The 22,522-nt window shown below is 38.0% G+C and overlaps 1 protein-coding gene across 4 annotated transcripts in view; it reads left to right on the top strand.

The window, feature by feature from the left end:
• Nucleotides 1–22,522, top strand: part of slc16a4 (solute carrier family 16 member 4) — a 40,653-nt gene that overhangs the window by 5,695 nt on the left and 12,436 nt on the right. For 2 of the 4 annotated variants that reach the window (XM_047377017.1, XM_047377007.1), the window contains 6 exons: nucleotides 13,148–13,280; nucleotides 13,763–13,895; nucleotides 14,034–14,177; nucleotides 14,323–14,484; nucleotides 14,563–15,201; nucleotides 20,383–20,594. In XM_047377017.1, coding sequence (XP_047232973.1) covers nucleotides 13,164–13,280; nucleotides 13,763–13,895; nucleotides 14,034–14,177; nucleotides 14,323–14,484; nucleotides 14,563–15,201; nucleotides 20,383–20,594 — 1,407 coding nt within the window. In that variant the 5' untranslated portion in view covers nucleotides 13,148–13,163. Of the gene's footprint in view, nucleotides 1–13,147; nucleotides 13,896–14,033; nucleotides 14,178–14,322; nucleotides 14,485–14,562; nucleotides 15,202–20,382; nucleotides 20,595–22,522 lie in introns of all 4 variants that reach the window. The other 2 variants (XM_047377026.1, XM_047377001.1) reach the window with 2 other exon arrangements.

Here is a 22,522-nt window from a genome sequence, read left to right as displayed (position 1 = left end):
CTGCTAAATCTGAAAGAATAAACCATAGTGGTAACTCCAGAAATAAGTCTGAGGGATTTTTCTCTCTGAGGCTGTTCTAGTGCTAATTTAACTTCAGTTTGGCCATGCTGTCTATGGTTGCTGGCTTTAAAGAGTGATGTATGCACTCACTAGTACATTCATAGCACAAATTAGTGTGTGTTGATTTATTTTTGTTGTCTTGTGATCCTTAGTGCTGGAAAAGCTTATTTGACCTCTTACAGATTTCTTTAGATTTTTGCTTTTTTTGTCCCACTTAAATGTTTCAGGTCATCAAACAAATTTTAATATCATGATGTATTCATTTATTACAGAAAGAGATATCTAACCAACCTGGTTTTATCTAAAAAAGTAATTGCCTCCCCCTAAACCAACTTGTTGTGTCCCTATTAGCGGTAACAGCAGCCATTTATCATTTATAATAACTGGAAATTAATTATTGAAATCACTGTTGAGGCATTTTGACCCACCTTTCTTTGTATAATTGCTTGAATTGCCCCTTACGGAGGGTTTTTGGTGTTAAGGTCACACCAGTTCTGTCAGTCTACAGAATATTTTACCAAAATATGTTTTTTGGGAAATATGAAATAGGCATTTGTAAGCAGTGGTTTTGGCCTTGGATGCCATTTTTGCCCAGTCTCTATCTTATTGTTGAAACATTAACACAGATTTCAACTTTTCAAGTGAGGCCCGCATTGCTTTGCATGATGTTCTGGGTTCTTTCGTGACCCACTGGATGCTCTCTTGAAGTAACTTTGGTAGACTGGCCATTTCTGGAAAGGTTCACTTTTACATGAGAAAATGGCTCCCACTGGGGTACACCGGAGTCCCAAAGCTTAGGAAACAGCTTTGTTATCCTTTCCAGACTGAAAGATGCCAATGACTTTGTCTCTCATCTGTCTTTGAATTTCTGTAGATCAGCTCATGATGAGTTGCTTAAATGCAAATACCTTTTCACAAAAGACCAAGATAGTTTCTATTCTTTTCCATCAATATTTTAAATCCCCACCTGAAAATACTTCATGTAACAAAGTATTTTTTTGAATTGTATTTACTCAGGTTAACTTTTTTAAATACAAAAATGTGTTTGATGTGAAACATTTAAGTGTGTCAAAAGGAAGAACAAATGTTTAAGGGGCAAATACCTTTTTTAGAGCACTGTTATTCATGACCAGATTTCTGCTGCTTAAAATGGAGAATGAACCCCAACAGAACAAAACAGCATATTGCCCTTTAAGTACCTAGCGTTTGCCACTTCTGCAGCATTAACTATAACTAAAGGTAAACTATTGATCTGTCCTGCTCATCAGTTTGGAGGAACTTTAGCCTCTTCTGTACTGAGCAGCTTCAGCTCTGGGATGTTGAAGCTGAACTGTTCACTCCAGATCTGTGAAGAAATCAAATCCTCAGTTTGGATCAAGGTCAGGACTTTTACTTGACAATTCCAAAACTTTAGCTATATAAAAATCTGAGATACATGTGTTTTGTCAGGATGCTACATTTCGGTTTCGGTTATTTCAGCTGTTTTTGCACCATGAGGTAACCTATCCATTATACAATTGTATTTTCTTCATCTAAGTGTTAAAAACAAACAATGAAATAAACAACTAAATATTATTGTAACTAAAAAATTGAAGTCTATTTAACCCTCTCAGTTCCACTCATGTTCTGTGTTATTGCACTGGTGCACAGCTTTATTTTGTCAGACTGTGTAATCAGTGTAGCTCTCAGGACTTTTAAGTTGATGTTGAAACTTTGACTTTCAGCTTTGTAGCTCCATGACTCCTGTTGGGCCAGAGCCAAAACCTTTGGCCATACTGCCTATATCTTCTCTTGATTAGTGAGATGTCTGCAGTCTATAGATGATGATAAATTAAATCAATTTCTTCCAGCTTGCAGGAAACATACACTGTGTCAATGTTTAGTCAGGGGTCACCAACAAAGACTTCCAGAGCACAACTGTCTGGTGCAGTCATGGGGAAAAAAGTACACCCTCTGTCAATTATGTTTTTTGCCACAGTCTAAAACTATTTAAATCTATACCTGTTCAGTTACTTGAATCCATCTTAATCAACACAAATACTGAATCAGCCAATCGTGTGGAAGCAACTCAATGCATCTAGTCTGCTAGACGTAGTGAAGACGACTTGCTGAAGTTCAAACAGAATGAAAGAGGAAGAGGATCTAAGTGACTTTGAATGTGGCATTGTTGTTGGTGTCAGACAGGGTGGTCTGAGTATTTTATAAACTGCTGATCTACTGGGATTTTCAAAACTAACCATGTCTCGAGCTTACAGGGTATGTGCCAAAAGAGAAAATATTCAGTGAGCGTTTTGTAGATGGAAATACTTTGTTGATATTGGAGGTCAGAGAGGAATGGACAGACTGGTTTTAAATAATAGAAATGCATCAGTAGCTCAAATAACAACTTGTTAGAGCAAAGATATGCAGAAAACCATCTCTGAACACACAACACGTCAAATAATGAAGCAGGTGGGCTATGGTAGCTGAAAACCATACTGGGTAGCACTTTTGTCAGCTAAGAACAGGAAACTACAGCTACTGTTCACACAGGCTCCCCAAAACTGGATAAAAACAAGTTAGAAAAACCTCCTGATCCAAGAAAATCCCTCTCGATCTTAGCTGCAACATTCAGATGGTATAGGGTCAGAATTTGGTATCAACAACATGAAAACGTGGATCCATTCTGACCTCTATCAACGATTCAGACTGGTGGTGGTGGTGTAATGATTTGGGTTTATACTTTCTTGACACATTTTAAACCCATTAATATCAATTAAACATTGTAGATCCTCATATACACAAGTAGATCATAAAATCTCCAACACTGGACTTTATGGTTAAGTTTTGTTATCAACATCTCAAGGATGTTTTTATTGTGGGACAGACTGCCTTGCATTTAGACTTGTTTATAATAAATATTTAACATATAGACAACAAAAAGACCTGTTTTATTTAAAAATATGTTATAGAAAAGGCATTTATTTAGACTTTCTCACCCTCAATTCCATACTGGCTGTAACCCTTGGTTTTCACTTAAACCCACTGTCTGTAAGTGTGAGCCAACTAGCTATCCAACTATCTGCTGTAGGAACCTCTGTGGGCTCACTAATATGTGTGTAAACTCCTTGCTTTAATTGAAAAAAGTTCAAAGTTTGCAGTAGACTACAAAAGGCTACAAGTATCCTTATCAGGAGCCAGATGGCAAATAAAATCTCTCCTAGTTTCAGCTGTGGGGTGGCTGTTGCTAAGCAGAAAAAGTTGTGGTCTGGTAAATAGATGGTTGTGGGTTTGAAATCATCTTCCATATGTTGCTGGGGCAATACACTGAACCCCACGTTGCCAACCAATCTTCCATTGGGAGTGTAACTGGGGGAATTTGACTCATGGTGTAAAAGCACGTTGAGTGGTCGATATGACTAAAAGGCGCCAAATAAATCTAGTCTACACCATTTAGCCCATTTAAAGTCCAAATATGTCTGCTACACAATTAAAGATAAAAACTGATCGACCTCTAATCATTGTCTATCAAAAAGCATGTGCATTATTTAGTTTTATGTAGCTAAGACTGAACTGTTAGCTATCTTGTTACTACGTGCATCTATTGTCGTTAATATCTCTTTTAAAAACAATTAACCATCTAACCATCGTAAATTCCAGACAAACACCTATTCACATACACACACTTATGCCTACGGACAATTTATCTGCAACATGCACATGGCATGTATGTTTTTGGATTGTGGGAGGAAACTGGAGTACCAAGAGAAGAACTCAGGTTTGCACAGGCAAAGACAGAAAACCTTGGACAGTATTTGAACTTCCTGCCAGGTATCCTTGGTAATGACATTGCTGCTCTGCAACATTTTTCAAAAATATGTCAAATAGACTGTGAGTATGACTTGTTAACACAACTTTTGTAGTGCTTTCCCCCCTTGGTCCTGACCTTTTGTGTCCCAGATCGTCTCCTTCAGCTTGCAGCATGCTTTCGCTGATGCTGTTCCAAAATTAGAAATAGAACGTCATGAAACCTGTGTTGAATGAGCTCCTCTTCACACTCACAGTGATTTTGCAGCTGTAATATCTGCACAAATATGAAATGCAGCAAGCATTACTTCCATGATTTCTGGGTCTGGGCTCTTTCCCGTCATTTCTGTTCAATGGAACAATGATGGTCATGTGTGTAGCTTTGTTTAAAAGTTATAGTTCACTTGCAAAAAGCACAATGCAGAAACCAAACAGAAACAATAAAATCCACGTTGTGTCCGGAACAAAGAACTTTCCTGGTGCGAATACACCCTTGTACATGTCTAACTCCTATACATCTCAGTTTCTCCAAACTTATACATGACTAAGTCTGCGAGGGGGACTTTGCTTAGTAGCCTTTAAGATTAAAGGCCTTTTCACAGAACTGTTCAGCGATCTTTCGCATAAACAAACTTTATTTCAAGCTACCTCTGGGCATACCATGAAGATGTGTGGTTATGCATAGCAAAAATCACAATGCAAGGTCTGCATTGATTCCCCACGTTTCTCTGTTGCTTCCCAAAACAAACTGAGACTGACAGAAGGCTTCTGAGGCCTGGGTTTAATGTGTTTTATGAAACTGATTCAAGACTGTTTTGCAGCAAAGACAAAACCCTTTTTAAGTCACCGCCTGCCTTGGCAGGTCAGAGGTGGGCCAGCATAGGATTGACTTTGATCCTTCATTCATTATGGACACCATACAACTGTTGGTCAGGTATTGTAGAGCAGGGTTGTAATAAAGAAAATTAATAGCAACATATTTTATTTTACATAGATCTTTGACATTTGCCAGCAGGGTGCTTTGTTTATACTCCAAATGCATTACACCAAAAATATTACACAATTTTGCTGTCACACATGACTACTCGTCTCAGTATTTATGCATGATGTGCCCTGCAAGCATCATGCATAATCTCTTCAGGGTTGAATGCAGGGTACAAAATGATATTGCCTGTATAAAATCACCCAGTCATCCAAAATTTGTGCATGGGATTATTATGGATAATAAAGTTATCCATAAATTATATTTACAGTCTTTTTTTTTGCCATAAGCCTCTCATTGCATAATTGCACCAATTTCATTAGAAGATGTTTCATCCTTAAATCCATCCACTGGTCTGTTTTCCAGGAGCTCATGGTTAATATTTGATTGTATGTCACATTGCCTTATTCAGTAGGCACAGCAGAATGATACTGGCTAGTCTATTTTTACGAGACATCACAACTTCTGGTCTATTTGCCTCTTGAGGACTGTGTTTTCCACCTCTGGAATTTAGAATAATTGATGAGTAAAATGTTTATTGCTAAAACAGCACATTTACATCAGCACACATGTTGGATCATCTTTGAACTGTGATGCTGGAAGATTTTAAAGCCCAGCTCCACAGTAACACCTCTAAAGGAGAAAGCGACAAAAAGAAAAGAACAAAGCACATGAGCTTGTAGCCATTCCCAACGCTGATATAATAGCAATTACAGCAAAACCTTTGTGTATTTATTTCATGTCCTTTAAAAGGTTAGTGTTGTTTTCACCAAATAATTCCCAGCGTGCTATACTTGCTTTGTATCGCCTAATAGAGTTTGTAGAGGGAAGGTAGCAAACCTGGTGCTATGCATCTTTTGTGTATTTTTATTTTTTTATTACAAATGTTTTTTTTTTAATACATTTTCTTTTATTAATTTTCCCCAAATACATAAAAGTCTATCTAATCCAATTTAATAAAAACATAACACCAGACACTGAACAAATGCCACTATGTTCTTAAATGCTACCTAATGTTAAACAGGGCAACACTAGGTGAGTTTGTGCTTAATTTAGTATTTTCGCATTAGGAGAATTCTTTTTTACTTTTTTGTGTGAGCCAAGTTAATTGAAACTAAATTAATTTTGTTCAATATTTGTAACAAAATAGCTGCCTTTCATGAAAGCAATCCCTTTTTTGGTGAAGTGTTTTTCTGTTCAAAAGATGTGAAATGTGAAGATCTAGCATTTGGTATTTGCATTTGTTTCTTTTTACTGTACTACGCTCTTACTGAACCGTAACCTAAAGTCTGAGATACCTAGCAAACTGTCACCTTCATGTCATTGCAACCTTAGTTACCACTGCTGTCAATGTCATGTCAAATTTGTTAAGCACATTTAATACCACACTAATTGGACCAAAGTGTTTTGCAATAATGTTAAGCAAGTCAAAAAACATTTGTCACAAAAAAATTTTACAACAAAAAAAAAGACAAAATGACATGTAAATTAAAATATAATGAAAACAAAGTGAAATTAGTTATTTAAAATTTTTTGAAGAAAACTGACCACAAAGAGATTTATATCAGGATAACAAAGCTTTAATAGAATTGAAAGCCAAAGAGCTGAGATGGGTTTTTAGGAGGTTTCTAGAGCTCTCCAGTGAATACCCGTTCTGCATAGTTGATGGTAAATTGTTTCAGAGAGTGGGTCGTGCCACTGCAAAGGCACGGTCACCTCTGTTTTTGCATTTGGTTCGTGAGATTTGCAACAACATCTGCTTAGTAGATCTGAGTGCTCTTGTTGGGGTATGGGGGGTTCCTTCAAATAATCAGGGGCCAGTCCATGTAGGGCTTTATCAATAATCATAAAACAGGAAGCTAACATAGTAAAGCCAAAACTGGTGTAATATGGTGGTACTTTTTCACTCCAGTGTTTAGATGGGCAGCAGCATTTTGGACCAGCTGCAAGCCATAAAGGGACAATAAATCTAAAACCCAAAATACAAAGAATTGCAGTAATCCAGGTGAGCTGAAACAAAAAGGAGAAAGATTAAATCTCTTGGAGAGCACCAGAGTTTTGCCTTGGCTGAAAGTTTTAGCTGGAGAAAGCCTAATTTTACAACAGTATTTGTCACTGGATTTAAAAGAACTGTCAATTGTCGCTCTAAGGTTCTCACAGAGGATTTCTTATGAGGAGCCAGGGGCCCAAGGAAAGGGTGAGGGTAATTTTTGAATCAATTGGTCCACATAAAATAATCTCAGCTTTATAAAGTCCTACCCAATTTATTCTTTTTCTCATCCATACTGCGTTGCGTTTGTACATTTTGTATTATCTCTTAGACTGAGAGACACTAAAATATTGAAGAAATTCCTTTACTTCAGCTTCTGCATATTGGAAGTATTAGACACCCAAACGAGCAACTAAATCTCTACATAAAGTAGAGATTTATGTATTAAGTCTATAAAAAAACAAGATTATGGAATGAAATAGCCAATTTACTGCAGAACGTCTTTCTGGAAATACTCTAAGTTAAAAGTATTCAACCATTTATTTATTATATATTATACTAACATGGGTTTATTACAATAAAAGTGAATTATCGTGTCTTCTCTAAATTTACTAAGTACATCTTGCTGTGTTGTTGTAAATATGACCTTTTTTTAACCAGATAAAGCCTCATTGAGATCAAAAATCTCTTCTCCAAGATGGATCTGGCAAGATGGCAGCAGAGTTACAATAAAACAACGATTAAACAAAATACATTCATACATAGCATAACACGTCTGAACAAATGTGGGAGCACAAGTTCAAGGTATTGACTCAACAAGTCTGTGAGCATTTCACTGTGGTTTTAATGTTTTGTTTTGCTGGTTTGATAAAATCTAACATTGTTAGTGCCGAAGTCCCACAGAAACAATTAGTTATGGTTGTTTTCTGTGTTTGGCATCCATCCATCCATCCGTCTGTCTGTCCGTCCGTCCGTCGTTTGGCTCCTATGGTACCGTATGGTACCTATCTCTGGCAGTCATTGGGCGAGAGGCGGGGTACGCCCTAGATAGGTGAGATTGATTAATTATTATGTAAAACCCAGTATGTGTAATTTGAACAAAGCTGGTTAAAGATCTGTCAAAGTGCTGGGAGCATGATCCTGGGAAAGAACATTCCAAGAAATGATCAAAGCAGTCCAAGGTCATCCATGGATTGTTGGGGTCAGACTATAGTACAGCTTCACACAGCCCTGGGCAGGTTGATACTAAATCACTTCAGCGCACATTGACAAAGTTCTTTCATAAAGCTTCAGTGATACAGTATACATGGCTGAAATAGATGTATATGTACCACATATACACCCATACATCTAAACATGGACGCTGGAATGATACATTTTTCCCAAAACATTTGGCAAAAAATATATGGATTCTTCAAACTTCTCTGTGCTCTGTGCAATAACAAACTGCTTATTAAGATTTCAGTGGTGTATGTTAAGGTATTTATATGTATACAGTGAACCCTCGTTTTTCACGGGGGTTACGTTCCAAAAAGAACCCGTGGTAGGCGAAATCCGTGAAGTAGTAACCTTTTTTTTTTTTTACAATTATTATACAATGAAATACTCCATAATACCAAAGAACAAAACCTTTTTACAAGCCCAAGCATTTGTTTAACAAATAAAAGTACTATATAAACGTTTTTTCTTTTTTTTTTTTTTTTAACAAATAACTACTATAATAATTATTTTAATCATCAATACGAACTGAAGGCTTCAAATTGCGGAGATCAGCACCGCCCCACCGTGACCCGAGTCATTGGATTAGAACGGGAGAAAATGAAAAATGATTATGAAAAAAAAATACAAGGTACAGTAGGACAAATAGTGACTCACGTATATTTCACTGCTCTTCTGACTGAGCCGCTGCATCCTGACTCCGCTCTGTAGGGTTTTTTTCTTCTAAAGCCAGGTGTGTGGCTAAAGTGCAGGTGTGTTTTTTCGAGAGAAGAACATAGTTATCGGTAGTGGTTGTCGGTAGTTGTTTTACGTACGTGTACATATTAAACCGCTACGTTATTGGCACACAGGTAGAGAAGAAGCGGAGAGACTGTTTAGCCAATCAGAATGCAGAACACAATGCACGAAGCAAATCCGTGAAGCAGCGAGACCGTGAAAGGTGAACCGCGATATAGCGAGGGTTCACTGTATTATAATGGAGGGGAGATTTAAAGTTTGTGAGAACTGGTTTGCAGAGTTCCAAAAAAAGCATCACCTGGTCTGATCAGTCTTCTTTAGTGGCCTGTTCTGAGACTAATCACCTTTCTGTGTATTCTGTGCAGAAATGGGTCATTTGGGAGAGAAGATAACTTTTGCAAAGTCATAGATACCCTCAAGAGTATGATGACTTTCCAATTCTGAAGTCCCATTAGGGATATCTATTTCTTGCTGATGTAGTTACATGGTGAACAGTGCACATTTATGGGCCACATGTTCTACAAAAGACTTTAAAGTGATTCTCATTGATTGAATCCACCCACCCTTCTCTTAATACAATATAATACAACCATGGTTTTGTTATGTTCACGTCTTTTTGAAGCAGAGCTTTCTCTTTTCTGTCTAATACCAATAAGGTCATAGGAACCAAAGTTGGGGTTTATCATTTTGCCAAATAAGGCTTTAAACCTTAAACTTCCAATCTTTCATTAGAACAACTGAGCACATATTTCTAACCTAAATTTTCAACAAATTAATTATAAAAACCATATATTTATTATCTTGCCAAAATGCATCTTCCAAGCCCAATATTCTGGAAATATTTTTATTTAGAGCTGCACAACTTATCGAATCGCAATTGTTTGCAGTATTGTAATCACAAAGGACTTCTTGGATTCAATATTATGCTTAATATCATGTACCAAGGGTGAGGTAGTCACAGTGTGCTTGCCAATACAATATTTGGTCAGTTGGATGGTGTCTAACTGCCCTTGGTGCCAACCTAACCAGTCATATTCAATAAATTATAATATACGTTCAAATGAGGCTCGTTTGTCAGATTAAATTTCCTTCTGAAAATAACCTTTAAGCAGGTATTAAACATACTTTTCATTAAGCCCACTTTTGTATATCAAAAATGTTTTTTATTGGTGTATTTATTTATTGATGTACAATTCTAAACTTAAATGCTGTGTTTTCATTAGCTGCAGGTAGAAAATCATCATAGTTAACAGAAATAAAGTCTTGAAAACATCAGTCTGTGTGTAGTTAATCTATACAATGTGTTTTACTTAGTGGGCTGAGTTACTAATATAAAGAAACTTCTCAAAAATACTTTCATTAAATGGCTCTGCATATATTTTTAGTGGCTGAGATGCAAGGGTGACAGAAAATGGTGGGAAAGTAGTAATAATGAAAAAGAAAGGAAACAGTCGTGAAAATGTTAGTTGTTATAATCAATATTGTATCTCATATTTTCCTGATGCTGCGCAGCCTTAATTTTAATCATTTAATATACACATTAGTTGGCACACCTCATAAAGATGTAAAAAAAAATATTCTTATAATTGTGATTTAGACTTTACTTTTTTAAGGTAATCATAGTCTCACAAAGCTTTTATTTGCAACCCATGAATTCTTGTTTCTCTGGGGTAGAAATGAATATAACATCTCTGAAAATTTTAAAGGACACAGAACATACAATCTGAGTAAAGAGAATGTGTGTGGAGATTTCCAAGTTAGAAAATGGTTAAGAGAAAGCTACTTATCAAAAACCTTGCTCTTATCTACAGTCAGAACAATAATTCTGTGGTTAAAACAAGTGAAACTGTGATACACGGGCCCAAGTTGATTTTACAACCTGTGGTGAGGAGGATAGATAGAAAGATAAAAAGCTCAGTTTTGGAGAACTGCAGCAAAGAGAGGCGAGCTGGGGTCTCTTTCCCAAGGGTACCAATTACTGTGAAGGCTGCTGCATACACAGATTTTCCTGAAAAAGTCATTTTTTCTTATTTAATTGCATCGTTATAATGACAGGCTGTTCAGTGAGTGAAACCATCATGAAGACATGAAGTGAACTGTGAGTTCTATACCCAATCAGTCAAGTCGTAGTGATCGTAATAGACTCCTAAAAGCTAACATGACCGCAGAAATGCCCCTAAATCATGTTTAAACCTCTGTTCTCTGTTTTTGAGTCTGGTGAATGGCTATTTAAGACAGAAATGTATAGAAAACGACAGGCATGTGCTTAACCACTGTAAATGCTTCAGAAGGCTAATAGAGCAACATTTCTGCTGCACAGTTTCATGATCCTCTGCACACTTAAGAACAACAAAAAAACTGGTGCCTGACCTCTTTTACTGGTCAAACTTGTTTTTCAGACTGTTAGATGTAAAATAGTTAACACATGTTCTTAAAGAGCCAATTCTTTGTTGATTAGTATGTGACTGGGTTTCATCCTCTGGTGTATCTACATTAATCATTACATTGTGTTCCTTGAACAAAATATATCTGTGGACAAAATGTAATTACGAGAAAGTTAAAACATCATCTGCCCAATCTGCAGAGAACATGCTGTTGATGCTCTCAGTAAGCCTCAGCAAATGCCTAATTAAATATTTGCTCCTGCTGAGACACAGACTCGTATAATATATCAACGCTGCTAGGACATTCAGTCCAGCGGAGCAGCTGCAGTAAAGGCAGAAGAGGAAGAAAAGTAACTAGCTTTGGTTGCGCTGTGACTTGTGATTTACACATTAATAGCTGGGTTTTCTTTGTGACTTTTGTGTTAAATTCACATGATGCAATTTTAAAAATGTAATTGTACTTTTTTACACAGATACTCTTTGTTCAAAAAAGGGTCTGATTCCGATTTCTTTTTTACACCCTTTTAAAGCAGTGCTTTATTAGGAATGTAAAACTTATTGCTTATTAAGCTATACAGGCATTACTGTTTACTGCCACTAAGCTTTAAAGGTATTTGTGTGTATCTTTCATTGCAAAACCAATATAAATAACCGTATAAAATGAATACATATCTGTAATTATGAGTTTGAAAACACTTATACCATATATGAGAAGTGACTTATCACAGGGTGAATAATATACTTACCTTGTGCAAGATCAGGGTTTCAAGTTGACTTAATTTATGAATTTACACAAGTTAGTGTGGCCCAAACATTTTAACTCAAAGCGCTCTATTGTCAAGTAACAGTGTCTTGTCAGCTGCTCCGAACACCTTTAATGCAAACATTACGTTGCAATATAAAATGTTAACGCTGCTGTAGAGCTCACATTTTGGAATATGGTGACTACAGTGAATAGAAATAGCTCAAAGATAAATTGTTGACTTACTGTGTCCTTTAGTCTGCTAGTTAATAAAATCCTGGCTTGAGTGTCTTCATTTAATTTAGACAATTCCAACAAGGAGTTTGTAGAAACTTAACAATTAAAATATCCAGTCTGTTTAATTCTTGGACAGCTGTTTAATTATTTGAATTATCTAAAGGAAGATTCTCATATTATTGATGCTGTTTATCATATATTTTATGTTTTTTTTAGGAACAACTAGGAGATGTTGGCTGTGAACCTGTTAATTGCGTCTACGTTTTACTAAATATTAACTCATCCTATTGACGCTTTTAGCTCCTTGGATATTTCTCTTTTTACATGAGCATTTTTATTAGATTTGTAACACACCAAGCTTTGTATGTTTTTAGGAGCTTGTTTTATCGTCTTGTTTTTAACCTTGTTTATTTATTTTTTGTTTATTTATTCGTCTTGCACTTGTCCGGGACTGGGTAGCGGGGTCAGCAGGGGGCTGCTGCTACCTTCTTTATTTATTTTGGTGGAAACAAAACCCATTTTAATCATTCCATCTGTTCATGCATCTGCTCCTGGGTCCAGGGTTGTATCCTGTCCCTTGGTAACATAAATCAATCTTGGTCTATTAGGATCTGGTTTGGCTTTCTCTGTATTATCTTTTGTATTTATTTAATAAAAATCAAAGCAATGACTGCTCAGCAATGTCAGGGTAATATCATATATTGTAAGTTTGTGAATTGTGGAGAAATCTGGGCTTTAAGTGTTTATTTTGTGTTGTAGCGCAATGTTGATGTAAAATACCATAACCTTATAGTGGATCAAAAATTATTTGGATGAAGTTTTTTTGAGGGATGCAGAAATAATCTAGATAAATTTACATTGAAATTATTTAAATTATATATGTTAAAACCTTTGATTTTAACACAGAAAAAAAATTGTTACTGTGCACTTGGAAATCATAAAAAACATCTCATACATAACTTTAAAATGATGATCAATATGTATTTATTTATTTTTTGATTTGCTTCCAGTGAAACAAAGGCCACCATGAATCTGTTCGGGAGAGATGCAATGACCACAAAAAAGGAGAAGGAGAAAGAAATTCAGTATGAGGACCCTCCGGATGGAGGTTGGGGCTGGATGGTGGTGCTCCATTGTTTCCTGGTATGTTGATCTGGTCTTTTTAAGACAGCCTAATGTTTCCCCCTAAAGAGGTTGCAAGAAAACCAACATTATTGATAAAGAGGTCAGCGTGAGTATCTGAACACATTGCATTTGTTGTTTTCCTCACCTTGATTTTTGCATACTACTTCTGCTAGTTCGCACACATGCACCAGGATGAAGAGGTATGGTATTAGTTATACGGCCTACCTCGGACATTTCACTTGTTCTTCTTGTATTTTCTTTTTTTTTTTGCATTTTTACTTAATGCCACAAAAAACTTCCTCTGAATGAAATTGTTTGCTGTATTAATAAATGTTAAAGAATCTTTATTAAATGGTATTTGTAACATGGATTGTATTGAGGAGGTTGAGGTAGAATTCGCCTCCTCCTTTATCACACAAGATCACACCCTCATATATCTACACTATGAGGCAGTGGACTTATTAACATTTCTGTATATTGGTATTTGTGTGTATTCGCAGGTGAATGTCCTTGTGATGGGCACATTAAAAAGCTTTGGGATCTTCTTTGTTGCATTCCAAGATGAGTTTGGAGGTTCAGCAGAGAGCATCAGCTGGATAGGTTCCATCATGTCTAGTTTACGTCTGTCTGGAGGTTTGAATAACAGAAAATATTTTCGTCTCTTATTCCATCGCTTTGAATAAGATATAATAGCAATACTTGGATGTTTCATAATTGAAAGGGATGAATTACATCCAAAGAACCAACTCCATCTAAAATCTTCTGCTGCAGCACCCGTTGCCTCTGTGGCCTGTGCCAAGCTGGGACCGAGGGTGACCTCAATCTCCGGGGCAGTGCTAGTTAGTGCAGGCTTCATCATAAGCATCTTTGCCAACAGTGTGGTATACCTCTACATTAGCATGGGAGTGATAGTCGGTGAGTTTAAGTTTGTGAAAAAGTAAAAATAAAATGCTTTGTTGCTTTTTTGAAAAAAAAAAAAAGATTCGTAATTCTTTTTACTTTTCAGACTTCAGTTTCAGAAGAAGAGATTCATCACACTAACCTATTGTTCTCTTGTCAGGAATGGGTTTTGCACTACTATACCAGTCGTTTTCAGTGATAACAGCGCTGTACTTTAGAAAACGTCTGGCCACAGCGTATGCGATTGGTCGATCTGGAATGGGTTTGACCTTTGCCCTAGCTCCATTCACCCAGCTGCTTCTGGACCAGTATGCTTGGCAAGGTAGGCATGATAAATCTTTAAATGAGTGTGTGTGTGTCAGTAAATGTTTATGCTGTGGTTTCTGTTTGTCGTCCATAGGTGCAATGCTGATTCTCGGGGGCCTCATGCTGAACTTGGTGGCTTCTGGAATGCTTCTGAGACCCATCAACGTGAAGCCGTCTGTTTCCAATCCTACTTCTTTACCCATCCAAAAGAGCCCTGCCATTTCCCTCAAGAGCTCTGAAGAAAAGGAATACCCTAAAAGCTGCTTGAGTAGCTCTCCTCCTTTATCCAATGGTGTCTCCAAAGTAGGCTCTCTCCCATCATCTTCTCCACCTCACAGGGACATTGAAAATTTGAGAGGAAAATGCCTTCATAGACATGAGAGCCCGTCATGGAACCCTGAATTAACTAGACTGGTCCTTAACAACATAAATGGCCACGAGCACCAACATGACTCAGGTCAGTGTAAACCTCCAACCCCAGACAATCCAGTGGAGATGAATGGTAGCATGAACAGGTCCACCACCGTTGGGGTTCCCTTACAGTCCAGTGTGCCAGTCCAAAACACCAAAGTATTGGACTTCTCCTTGCTAAAGGACCCATTCTTTTGCATTTACACTTGGTCCTTGGTATTCAGTCAACTGGCCTACTTCATCCCGTACTTCCATCTGTCTGCCAGGGCCAGAAACCTGGGCATCGATGCCATGGATGCTTCTTTCTTCATCTCTGTAGCAGGTGAGGCTAACATTAGCCAATTGATTCCCTTTAATAATTATTCACTTTTGGAAAGGATGACAAAAGGTTTATTGTTTGGAAAAGATAAATTATTCACCTTTTTTGGTGAAACAAATGCAACTTTTACTATACATTAAGCTTTATCTAGCATAGGAATTATGCCAAACAAAAACCACCAGCATCTCTGTAACCTTTAAACAGACATTTTCTGCACTGTGTTCTTTTGGTACAATACGGAAATTGTAAAGGTTTGTAAAAGAAAGGCCCCTAATAGCTTGTGAATTTAGAGAAAATCCCAGAGTATCTTTTACACAGATAAAGGCTAGTCTTGCATTGACTTTTGTTAACGTTGATGGGTCCAACACCAGTAAATCACTGAGCAGCAATGATTTTGCAAGACTGCAAATAGAAAACAACTACTGTTAACGAGAACCTTGCTCAGATTGTTAAATATCATGTGGAGGAGGTAGAGGACTGCTGGAAGACTATTCATGTTTGGTGGATGTTTGGTGGACAAGACAATGAATTCTTTAGGTTTATGTTAGACGTGTTGATGCAGAGTAAATGAGAAGACAGCTTTTCTGCAAAAGAAACTTATGTGTGAAACTGTGGTTCAAGCTTGTTTTGCTTTATACAGGCCAAAAGGCCTTCAATGATGGAGATGTGTATTCTAAGTTACTGGTGAACTTAAATGAACAGTTGTTTTCTCTCTAAGAGGAGGGTGGGTTGTGCCGCAATAACAGCAGTCACCTTAAGCTTACATCCCCATCTAGCAAAGAATGGTTAAAATGTATTTATTTTATAAAACAAAGAGTCCTTATCCAACAGACTGCAGCCTACATATCTTTGTATTTTCCAATCATATGGTTTTTGCAGTGACTGTGAAGAGGTAGGTCCATCTTGTTTTTCAAGTCTGGATCTTCCAAGTGATGCAATAGAAATGCTCAGTCAATTTTTAGGCATTAATTATTTGTGAGCTACTCAGACTCTGCAGTCTTATGTAATGAATGCGCTTACATAAAAGCTGAACTTTGTTCCACTGGCCAGGACGGGTGGGTTTAGCAGTATACAATTGATGAGGCCATTCCATATGACTAGAAAACAGCATTAACATTTGACCACAAACCACATGCACGTGTAATTCTGTTAGTGCTTTGTCAGGCACTGTGAATAATTAAAGCACTTATGTTTTATAATGTAACCATTGATGAACAGTTATCTGCAAGCTTTTAGATACAGTATTAACTGTGAGCATGTGTGCTTTTTAGAGAAATAGTTAAGCACACATTTGCTCTTATTGATCTTAATAATAATGGGTGTTGCTGGTATCACAAGAGCCATTTGGACACATTTTTACCTCATTTTATATATTGAAGTGAAGAGATCTCTTTTTTTAGGGAATGCGGATTTTGTTTTCAAATTAATTTCATTCAATATAATTTTATTGTCCCCATGGGGAACCTTGTTTTGGGCACTGTATCTACTTTTGTGCAGCTAAAAGTAGATATAGTACAAATGTTGCAATTCAACAATCAAATATCAACAATAAAAGACAGTTTGACATAGAATATAAATGTCATTCAAGCAATGGAGGGCAACCTAACTGTTTTCAGTCAATCAAATAATGGGCCACAGATTGCTTCAGAGTTTGGACAAAACAGGTTATACCTAAATGTACATTAGCATGTTGTGTGGAAAGTTGAGAAAACTCTGAGGAAACTCAAGGCTATAATAAGAACTGCAGCATTTATTTATCAGCTTTAATTGGGAAACAGCATAAGCTGGCAGAAAAAGGGAAAATTGATAGAAATAGGAGTCAAAACTACTGCACAACACTTACAGATTACAATAAAGATTGGGGTTATAGAGCTATGTTGTAGAAAATTGCACAAGCAATACTAAAATTAACTAACAAAGGGCATTTTTAAACTAGAAAACTACAAAATGTTTCAGAAAGGATTCCTGCCCCTTTGAGACTTTTCACATTTTAGCCACAAGTTTCAAGTGTACTTTTAGGGGATGTTACATGGCAGACAAGCTGGTGCCTATGTCCAACAGTCTATGAGTGAAAGGCAGGGTACATCCTGGACAGGTTGCCAGTCCATCGCAGGGCAACACAGAGACATTCAGGACAAACAACCACACACACACACTCATTTACACCTAAGGGCAATTTAGAGAGATGAATTAAGCTAACCTGTGGGAGGAAGCCAGAGTACTCGGTGAGAACCCACGCATGCACGGGTAGAACAGGCACGGGTAGAACATGCAAACTCCACGCAGATAGACCCCCAGCCAGGGGACAAACCCAGGACCTTCTAGCTGCAAGGCAACAGTGCTACCAACTGTGCCATTGTGCAGCCAGAAAGAAAACATATAGTTTTCAAAATATTTAAAAATAATTTACAAATAACAATTTGTCATTTGTCAACAATTTTGGGGTCATTTTTGTAGAACCACCTTTCCTGCTATTGTAGCTGCAAGTCTTTTGCCATTGGTCTCTATACCAGCTATGCAGATAATTCATGCCAATTCTTGTCTGAGCAATGACTGAAGCCCAGTCAGATTAAATGGAGAGCATGTGTGAACGTTGATTTTCAAGTCTAGCCACAGGTTCTCAATAGGACTTAGGTCAGGACTTTGACTGGGCCATTCTAACATGAATATGGTTTGACCTAAACCACTCCATTGTAGGTCTGGCTTTAAGTTTAGGTTTTCCTTCTTGAAGGTGACCCTCCGCCCGGGTTTTTTTTTGCATTTTCTAATAGATTTTCTATCAGGATTGTCCTGTTTTTAGTTACAGCCATCAACTCTAACAATTTCACTTTCCTGCTAAAGAAAAACCTCCCCACTGCATTCTGCTGCCACCACCATGCGTCATGTGCAGTGTTACTTTTCTACCACAGATAAAATTATGTAGGTCACAAAGTTGAACTTAGGTTTCATCTGACTGAGGCACCTTGTTCCAGACTTGTGGCAAACTTGAAACTGGACTTCTAATGGTTTTCTTTCAACAATACCTTTCTGTTTGCCACTCTTCTATAAAGACCGAATGCGTTGAAAGCGCAAAAAATAGTTGTCCTGTCAGCAAATTTCTCCCTGACCTCTCTGCTGTGTTCCTTGGTCTTCATAATGCCATTTGTTTACTAATGTTCTCTGACAATCCTCTGAGACCTTCACAGAACAGCTGTGTTCATACATGTGAGATTAAATTACACATAAGTGGACTCTGTTTGCTAATTAGGTTACTTCTGATAGACAATGTTTGGACCAGGCTGTATGATGGGAGGGTCTAAATATAAATGCATGCCACACTTTATATCTTTTAATTTGAAAAATAGAGAAAATCATGCATTCTTTTTCTTCCACTTCACAATTATGGACTACTTTGCCTTGATCTATTACAAACAATTCCAATAAGAACACCTTAAAGTTTCTGGTTTAAAATAAATAAGTTCAGGGGGGTATGAATACTTTTGCAAGGTGCTGGAAATGTCAGAATTTTCTTAAATGCTCCTTGGGTTTCCAGCACACAGCAGGACAGATGGATTCTTTTTATTTTAATGCGCAAAAAGGACAAAGAGACCGGGTGCCACGCACACCACTAAGCTGCAAACCCCCAGAACCCGCTGTTCTTCTTTTCAAACCCAGTGCTGTCATTGACTTGGCTAAGGGAAAGAGAGGCCACTGTCATCTGGGTCAATGTGCTCATCACCCCTCCGAAACTGGAGCTGACTGGAGTCGCTAAGCAACGACTAACACAGTAAAGTTGTTGGCATGGTTACAAGAGGAGGTCCCAGTTTTGTCTGGTTCCAGTTCTGAAGTGGGTGATACTGTGCAGAGGGGTATTGATGAGGCTGTGCTTGCAAAAAAGGAGGCAAGTAAAGCCAGCAGTGATTTCAGAGGAGCTGGGAAAACCAACATGCCTTTTAAAAATCTTCGCTTTGGTCTTGTGACAAAATGTCCCTGTTTAAAGAAACTTGACTGGCGTTTCTTCTTGCCCTTCAACCCTTGTTAATACCAAGGACGGGCAATTATTTGTTAGGGTCAGGCAGTTAATCCAACAAAGAACCAAAGCTAACAATTTCTTCACTTGCTGATAAATTGGAGGGTGAAGGACAGAGCTAATGTCCCTGATGTACCTGGCATGAGGTGCTGCTACTTGGTGAGGCCAAATTTAAGCAGCTTTGTGATGGGTTTGAACAGGAACAGCTGCAGGGCTAAATCAACCTGCTGAGGCTAAAACACACAAACAAACGCACATCTCGTCAGTGTCCAAGCAGTGGACACACCAGGACATTTCTTAGATCACAAAAGGAGGACACATAAACATTGCGCAGCTGCTTCATGTCGTCTTTTTTAACCTCAGTGGAGTTCTTAAAGAGTGCAGAGGCGTTCTTTCAAAGTCCGAGTAACTAAAGACATCAAAAGATGTCTTTAGCACTGACAGTGCTGATTTTTGATGAAGGGTATCAGGAGTCACTCTACTATGCAGAGAACCAGCTTGTTTCATTGATCAATGGCACAGTGCTGCCTGCTTGTAGCTATTCCTGCAACAGTCAATACACCATTGCAGATTCCGCATTGCCGATCACATTCCAGTTGACCTCAGCAGAGAAAAGTCTATAACTTACCCCGTCATTATACTCAAGCAGAGCCAACAATCAGTCAAACCAGATGGTGTGAATAACTATAACCACAGTTTATTTCGAGGTCTGTGTCATTTTTCACATTCTTTGACCAATGCTCAGAAACCTGTCACACCCATTCAGATAATCACATTCAGAGATGTCACTTGCATGTTTCTATTGTAGCATTGTTGCTCTTTATATAAGCCCCACTAAAAATAGAGAACATTTTTTTGGTGTAACTAGAGATGCAGATACCGATTTTCTGTTTTATTTAAGGTCTGACCTGCTGATTGCATTTTTTTCCAATGACTATTCCAGATAAATAAGAAAAAAGTATGCTGCCCAACAGAAAATAAAAGAATTACTAACTTGTCTTCATTTCTACATTACAGCGTATGTCCCTAACCTTTATCTGATTTTATTAAGTTCAGAAAGGTTCAATGCAGTGTTGGTTGATGTGTTTACAGACCAAAAATGGTGGGAGTTCTTAGCTTTGATATGTTTATTAGTAAGAAAAAAAATTATTTTCTCACCTTTGTTTCTGTAACAGGTATCACAGAGACCATTGCTCAGTTGGCCTCGGGTTGGGTGACAGACAGGAACCTGTTTCATAAATATCACTTCCATAAAGCCTACCTGATCCTCTGTGGCTTGGTCAATATGCTTTCCCCTCTGGCCACCTCCTACATACTGCTGATGGTGTATGCTGTCTTCTTTGCTATCTTCTGCGGGGGTTATATGGCGCTGCTGCTACCTGTTCTGGTAAGGAACACCAAGGATTTTATTGTCGGGAACAAAAGTTGACCATCATCCAATTCAGTATGCTTTCATTTGCTTATTTAAACCTGAAAACTATCCAGAGATGGGGATTTAAGTGTTAAACCTGGACCCCGAGTCACACCGCAAAATCAAAAACGTTGGACTTAAATTCACCCTCTAAAGACTATTTTAATCAGGGGTGAAAGTAAACCAGTAAGTGTAAATAAAATGAGCAAAGGATTTATGTTGACCCCTGTGACTCGATGTCTTGTTGTCATGGTAACTCTGAGATCTTCCTCCAATGTTAAATGAGTTAACAGTAGCTGCAAGATTAATCTGTTTAATTTTATGCTGACCTAAAGCAAGCCTTCAGGATTGGTAAACATCAAGACTTCACTTTTGACAGAAACGCATTTATTTTCCTGTTAAAAATTGTTTCATTTGACGTTTATCCGCTGTAGGATATTGATGCATGTTTTGGATGAAGTGGATGTCATTTTTGAGCACTGTGAATGGCCCTTTTTGTAATCATCATATAACCCCTATTTCATCATTTGACATTAGCAAACATTTGTTTAATTATGCCTTCTACCTGGATATGAACATTTAATCCCTTGTGTATCACTTTCATTACACTATTGGTTTCCACTTCAGTTACCTTTAGAGTATCAGCCTTGCCTATTCAGTGAATTCACAACAAGCTTGTAGTTGTGGACTGCGTGAGGTTCACTGCATAATTAAATAACAGCTGGAAAAATCTTTGGAGATGTTTTCCCAACTGCCATTATGGGCGAACCAGCTCATTGAGTAACTTTTTATTATATCCCTCCTGAAATCTGAACAGAAAATGATCTATGATCTGGTTCGTAAGACTATATTATATGGAACATTAGGAGGTAAGATAATTTTTAGCTTTGCAAAGTAACTCATATACAGGGGTTGGACAATGAAACTGAAACACCTGTCATTTTAGTGTGGGAGGTTTCATGGCTGAATTGGACCAGCCTGGTAGCCAGTCTTCATTGATTGCACATTGCACCAGTAAGAGCAGAGTGTGAAGGTTCAATTAGCAGGGTAAGAGCACAGTTTTGCTCAAAATATTGAAATGCACACAACATTATGGGTGACATACCAGAGTTCAAAAGAGGACAAATTGTTGGTGCACGTCTTGCTGGCGCATCTGTGACCAAGACAGCAAGTCTTTGTGATGTATCAAGAGCCACGGTATCCAGGGTAATGTCAGCATACCACCAAGAAGGACGAACAACATCCAACAGGATTAACTGTGGACGCAAGAGGAAGCTGTCTGAAAGGGATGTTCGGGTGCTAACCCGGATTGGATCCAAAAAACATAAAACCACGGCTGCCCAAATCACGGCAGAATTAAATGTGCACCTCAACTCTCCTGTTTCCACCAGAGCTGTCTGTCAGAAGCTCCACAGGGTCAATATACACGGCCGGGCTGCTATAGCCAAACCTTTGGTCACTCATGCCAATGCCAAACGTCGGTTTCAATGGTGCAAGGAGTGCAAATCTTGGGCTGTGGACAATGTGAAACATGTATTGTTCTCTGATGAGTCCACCTTTACTGTTTTCCCCACATCCAGGAGAGTTACGGTGTGGAGAAGCCCCAAAGAAGCGTACCACCCAGACTGTTGCATGCCCAGAGTGAAGCATGGGATGGATCAGTGATGGTTTGGGCTGCCATATCATGGCATTCCCTTGGCCCAATACTTGTGCTAGATGGGCGCGTCACTGCCAAGGACTACCGAACCATTCTTGAGGACCATGTGCATCCAATGGTTCAAACATTGTATCCTGAAGGCGGTGCCGTGTATCAGGATGACAATGCACCAATACACACAGCAAGACTGGTGAAAGATTGGTTTGATGAACATGAAAGTGAAGTTGAACATCTCCCATGGTCTGCA

Source organism: Girardinichthys multiradiatus, chromosome 1 (assembly GCF_021462225.1).
Source record: "Girardinichthys multiradiatus isolate DD_20200921_A chromosome 1, DD_fGirMul_XY1, whole genome shotgun sequence".
In the NCBI taxonomy this organism is placed as follows: Eukaryota; Metazoa; Chordata; class Actinopteri; order Cyprinodontiformes; family Goodeidae; genus Girardinichthys; species Girardinichthys multiradiatus.
The sequence above is the reverse complement of the archived record's forward strand: the minus strand, read 5'-3'. Positions and strand labels throughout refer to the sequence as shown.